At 39.0% G+C, this 6,577-nt stretch overlaps 1 protein-coding gene across 1 annotated transcript; it reads right to left on the reverse strand.

Moving 5' to 3' along the window:
• Nucleotides 1–3,014: 3,014 nt before the first annotated feature.
• LOC121784412 (F-box protein At5g51380-like) lies at nucleotides 3,015–5,538 on the reverse strand. The gene is made up of 2 exons (XM_042182554.1): nucleotides 4,020–5,538; nucleotides 3,015–3,566 (listed from the first exon to the last, which is right to left on the reverse strand). Exons 1-2 carry the CDS (start codon nucleotides 5,252–5,254, stop codon nucleotides 3,299–3,301), a joined length of 1,503 nt encoding a protein of 500 aa, XP_042038488.1. The 5' UTR covers nucleotides 5,255–5,538; the 3' UTR covers nucleotides 3,015–3,298.
• Between the last annotated feature and the right edge of the window lie 1,039 nt (nucleotides 5,539–6,577).

Here is a 6,577-nt window from a genome sequence, read left to right on the forward strand (position 1 = left end):
CTAATTTTAGATCAAGAAAACGATGAGCTATTAAAATTTTAATGGTCAATACAATTTAACTTAATAAAATGGTTCAATGATTATAAGAAACCGAACGTTTTTTAAATCGGTCTTTTAACTGAGAATCGAATGCTTTTAATCTTGTAATTGAAATTAAGCAGACCTTACTCATTTCTAATTTTTGTTGCTAATCTAATTTGAAATTTCTTCTCGCACAAAAACCGACTCCCACTCCCAGAGTCTCAGCATTATTAGTGCTCATATTTTCCTGCAGAATTATAGCAGTATACATATGGATGTGGCGACTTTCGCAAGAGGAATTAAAACAAAATTGATCATTAAAATCTAACTGCTTCATCACTCCAGTTGAGCTAATGAAATGAATCAAGGCAGAACATGTAGAGATGAAAAGTTAGATTATTTTAGTTTCAGTTTCACTTATAAAATTAAAACACACCGAAACTTCCCAGAATACTAGTACAAGAGGGCAGTGTGTTTCTACTCCTTGCGAACAAAGTAAAGTTTGCCCATAACATGAAGGACCGCAACAAAAGCTATGAAACCGATGCTCATTACAAGCACAACATTTGGGGAGATCTTAAGTCCAGGAGCATCATCCGTGTAGAATTGTAGCATAGTTCCACCTGCTCCACCACCGGCCCCTCCACCAGCTGTTCTCCGACGACGGAGGTTAGCTGCTGCAGCTGCTGCAGTTCCCCTCTGGGGTGCGGCTCCACCGGTTGCCATTTCTGCACCACCAACTTCAGTAGAGCACAGCCAAAATAGGTACACTATATCTTGATCAGCTATGCCAAATATATTTTATTCGGAATATTAAATCTACAACTAGCAATTTCATGGGGAGTGGATAAGAGTATGAGCTTTACGTCAAAAACTACTTGAGACATATCTATGTATAAAATTACAAGCCAATATCACAATTAAGGTGCTGATGCAGTGACAGACTATAATCTCTGCAGCACAAAAAATGAGCAAGTAAAACATAGATGATTGAGGAAACCAGCACAATCATGTCTTTTAGGATAAGAGTCAAGCTTTATGCTAAAAGACTAATTGTGAGCGCAGCAAAAACTACTTGAGACATCTACATACAAAATTGCAAACCAATATCACAAGTTGTTGATGCAGTAACAGACTAATCTCTACGGCATCAAGACTGAGCAAGTAAAACATAGATGGCTGAGGAGCACAGATCATGTCTTTTAGGCCAATATATACGTCACTCCATGCTCAAATCGGCACAGCACTCTATATTTCCCATCAACATTGATTCAGCGATTGTTCTACAACCTTATCAATACATTTACTCATCTCAAGGGCATTGCAGTTTAAAATATAGTAATAGTATGCAGAGTAAATCAAATGTATTTCAAGCATTGCTGCCCTAAAATCCCCTAAACTACTCTAAGCACAACTTAACAAATAGGAGGGTTCCAAGTTCCACAATTAACTCGGGATACCGACTTTCCCAGATGTGCATGCATCTTAATTTAGTCCACCAAAAAAATTGAAAAATAATAGCCAACAGATCAGAATGGAAAAATTGAATCTAACAAAACGTTATAACCAATAATCAGGTAAATTTTATGTATAACAAACGGAAAAAATAGATCATCAGAGAGATTAATTGTCAGACATAACGCTTCCAATCAAAACAATATCGTTTCTAGACCAAAAGGTCAAAGAAACAACTAAAAGTAATCACGATTTGCCGAGTACCGATTGAAATCCCATTCAGCTAAGAAATATAGATCTATAATCGAGATTAACTTTATATTACTGAATTCAAGTTCCAAATCATTGCATATTAGCCAATAGAGAAGGGAAAGGAAAGAAATAAACATACCGGAAGAGAAGAACAAGAATTGCCTGAAGAAGAACAGCAGAGCTCAAAGACTGGTTTAGTACTGTGTTTGCATGTTGTTTATTTGATTTATACTTAATATTTTGGGCTTGGGCTTAATTGAGGAGAAGAGAGAATGAGGTTAATTGATTTTATATACAGTATTGTATTTGCTCTGAATTTATTAGTATTGGTTTTTTAATAATAATATTGGCAAGTACTTTAATTATGCAAATATAATAATAAAACAATATCGTTATAATATTCAGTGTTATGAGATTAATGTACTATGTTTAGATAAAATATATAGATATAAAATAATTTTTTTGTTTGAGGCTGATTTAGATAGTTAAAATAGTAGTAGTGATTAAATTTAATGTGATATTTGTCGAAAATGATTGTAAATTTTGTGTTATCCAGCTCAGTCAATTGGCGTTTTAGATACGAATTTGTTGTTTTAGAGTATCAGGCGGACGTCATCGTGGAATTCTCACCGGCGTGCGGGAATTCAGTAGCGGACGTCCGCCATTGTGCGTGGCATGCACGGATACGGAATTCCGTCGAGTAATTCGTAGTTCCGCGGTGTTCCGCGGAATTCCGCGGGGAATTCCGTGCGGACGTCCGCCATTGCGTTGATTCCTGCAAAATTCTCATTTATTGCATTATTGTGGGAAGTCCGTAGGGAATTCCGTGAGGAATTCCGCCACTGTGCAGTGGGAAGTCCGCATGACGTGGCAGGATGTGTTTTTGGGAATTCCGCCGGGAGCTCCGCGCTACTGCTGATGCTCGTAAGCAGAGACATGTTATGTGTAGTGTATGATGTCAAACACATGCGCACAACCAATCATATTCTGCCACTTATAACACCAAAATACTTATCCCTTTAGAAGAAACACTAATTTTCATTCTTGTACATTTGCCAAACACAGGTCTCAAAAGCCCACAATCAAAAACTCACTAAAAAAATAAACTACTTAAACTTTCAACTCTTACACCTAATCAACATTATATGCCTGTGAAAATTATGAACAACTTTCAACTTTCATATTGACATAATTTCATGTTCTTAGCTGCCACACTAAAATCCATCAATATGTAGCTCATAAATTGCGAAACCTCTCTAGTCATTTAGACTGGAATAATAGAAATATTAAGATATAAATCAACTTTTATTCCTAAAATAATAAATACTCCTAATACACTTCTCATGCATTATCTATCCTAAACAGAAGGTAAACTACTGCACCAGTAAAATACAGCAGCCAAGCCAACTCTACCAAAGGGATATTAATAATCAAATTTATACAGAATGAAAGGGTTTGATAAGCTAAAATTATTCCTGTGTGCTTTCCGAGCAAGATTAGTACCTTGCTACTCTCCGGCACAACTGCTATCTCGAACTGCTTCATACAATTATCAGTTCTGATCCCTGCCTCACTTGCTGATCAAAGATTTACCACCTTTTTCTCCAACACCTGTCCCTGTGAGGCTCGCTGATAGTAGCGACCGGGAATCAGGCCTCCATTTCAATTCTTTGAGATCAGAAAATAAGGTCGCTAATTCTGGAGTTATTTCACTGTCCTTCACATTGCTACATGAAATTACTTTAAGCCTATCAATTTCTATCCAAGAAAGAACTACTGATTCTAATCCTTCAGTCGTCAGTAATGAGCAACCTTCTAGTGAGACAGATCTTATGGACCTACAAACAAAATAAGCAATCAATAAGTCTTGATCAACAACAGAGACCACAGAGATTTTGTTCCTACCAGATAAACCTTGATGCAACTTCAAAGGTCTTGAAAACCAATTTCTTACTGACAAGCAATCTTTGATGTATAATCATCATAACAAAAGGTTCACCGATTCTATCAATTTTGAAGTCTTAATTTGTGCAAAAGAGATTACCCAATATTCGCCTAAGAAGTATACTTCAGGGCAGATTTAGACCATATGTGAACAGTTAATTTCACAACTATCTCCTTATCTAATGCATAGGGTTTTAACCCTTCCCACGGAAGTGGAAATGGCATATGAATAAACACAAGCTCAACACTCATTAAAACTTCACCATGCAAATCAAGCAATATAATCTATAGGTCCTACAGCATTGCACAACCTTACGATTGGAGCAAAAAGAAACTATAGTTTATACCTAAAAATTGTTGCAGCAGCAAATATGCTGTCATCCAATCCCCAACAGTCTTCTATTTCTAGGACCCTGATATTCTGACAAACCAGAAACAACGCCCTAACACCATGTTTGTCCCTCATATGACATCGCCTCAAATGTAACTCCTCGAGCATTGGGCACGACCCTAAATGCTCATCCGGTCCTGGACTTTGATCAATATACTTACACGACTGGATACTCAAGGTTTTCAAGTTCCCACAATACGACAGGGCCGCTATCCACCCTCCTTCCATCCTATGGTTGCAGAGTGTCAACTCCTCTAACATCTGACAACACATCCCTATAGCCTTGATCCCATCATAACTCCCCTCACATCCTACCAATTCGAGCTTCACCAATCGCCCACACCCCTGTGCCAATATGGTCATTCCAATATCTGAAACCACTGAATCATAAATCCCCCCTATTCTCCCAATCAATTTCAATATCTGCAAATTTCTGAACTTACAAACCCCCTTAAGTGATAAATCACCACAGTAATGCAACTCCATTTCCTGAAGTAATTCACAGTCATTGGCCAAGCAGCCTAACCCCTCCTCACTAGCATTCATCAAAACTATTCTTCTCAAGTTTCTACACCTCTTAGCCAACATTTTTACACATCTATCAATCCTCTCACTATCCAAAATATCATCTCTCCTAACAAAAAGACCATCATTTCCCAACACATCCGAATTCAGGTAAACATCCAACAATTTACAACTCAACAAAATCGCCGAATTCGTCTCGAAATTAATACTAGCAGGCACAATGTTAACATCGAACAAATTAGGAAACCGTAAACTCAACCTCCCGGACTCCAAAAACTCCCAGTCCAATACCTTAATCGACTGAATCAACCTTCCAGAAATCAGGCACCACGCCTTGCACACAAGCGAATTCGACAAGTGCTGTTTCCTGTCCGTAATTCTACTAAGAACATTCAGCAACAGCTCATCAGACAAGGCTCTGGAGCAATCCGGCGCGGCGGAGAGCGGGCTCGAATTCAGCGATTCGGAGTCAGGCTCCGACTCGGATTGAGGAGTGGTGGAGCCGGAGTGGGAGATAGAGCGGAGGTGCAGTTTAAGGATCACGTGCTTCAATACGTCGTTCTGGTCGAACCTCTCGCCGGATAATTGCTCGGGCCAGCTGAAATGCCGCTTCCTGCCCGGATTGTTCGGGTCAAACACCGCGTTGTGATCGGGCAGAGACGACATTTGCGACGGTTAGGGTTACGGTTAGGGTTAGCGTGTGGATGAATCCAAACGGTTAGGCGCATCGCTGGCTGACCTCTTCCTCCACGATAATCAGATGGAATTAAGCATATGCGAGGGCGATGTTTCGTCTCCGCCTTGAAATATACGCAATACTGAGGAATACTATTAAAAATAGCCACTCAACACGTTGAATACTGCGTGTGTGTGTGAGAGAGAGAGAGAAGCGTGAGTTTTTTTTGCGGAGAAAAATTGGAGGGGATGAAGGATGACTGTTTCGCTGTGGAATTTGGGAAATTGATTTTTTTTTGCTTTTAAATTTTAATGCTCCGAAAGTATTTTTATTTAAGAAATGTTTTTAATGAGTAGCCCTAAAGCCCGCCCCATGCACCGCCACATCAGCATTTTATCCTCCTGCCATTCCACCTGCAGTGGGGCGTCCTAAGCATTTTACTATTGTTTTGTTATTTAATTTAAATGTTTTGAAATATATAAATGCAAACTTATTAAAAAACACAACGATTAACTAAAAGAACGGTTAAAAAAAAGTTACACGAGTTAGAAAAAAAATGACTATCCTACAAAAGCCCCAACTTCCGGCTCAACTCATCGCTCAACCTCTGGAGGCGCTCGGCTTGGGCCGGATCCGTACACTTCATAAGGGCGTTGTGTGTATCCAACAACGTCCGCGCCATCGAACGACCGATATTCGCCAGGTTGTGTACCCGGCCATTGTGTGCCATCTCCAAACATCGGGCTACTAGGACTTGAGTATCCACCGGAATCCATTTTATTGCGTAATTTGAGAGTTTAAAAGTTAATCGAAAACTTACAAATGAAATGTGAAGCTGAGGTATATATATAACAAAATTTTCGATTTTTTTTAAAAAAAAAAACTAAAACGCGTTGCATCGTCCGCGTCGCCCACAGTGGGAGGATGATGACGCGGGCGATGCCCTATCGTCCGCGCTTCGTCCTCGTCCGCCCCATCGTGGAGGGCCTGATATTGAGTAATTTCATTTTCTTACATATTTTCCTTGTTCAGATTGAGATCTTATATGCTTATAATCATGTTGACATAATTATTTTCAGCGGCAAGGAAATTACCAGTACGACAAATAGCACGTACGCAATCTTGTTACTTTACTTTTTAGTAATTAGCCAATGCTCTTAATTAAATCAAAATAATTACAAAAATTCAAATGTGAACTCTATAAATCAATATAAATAGCTCGTTTATAGCGCTACTAATATGGGCATGCAAACGCATGGTTTGATGACGTATAAGCTAGTTATTGGTTAATGCAGGCATATTTTGTTTTTTGA

Source organism: Salvia splendens, chromosome 2 (assembly GCF_004379255.2).
Source record: "Salvia splendens isolate huo1 chromosome 2, SspV2, whole genome shotgun sequence".
Classification (NCBI taxonomy): domain Eukaryota; kingdom Viridiplantae; phylum Streptophyta; class Magnoliopsida; order Lamiales; family Lamiaceae; genus Salvia; species Salvia splendens.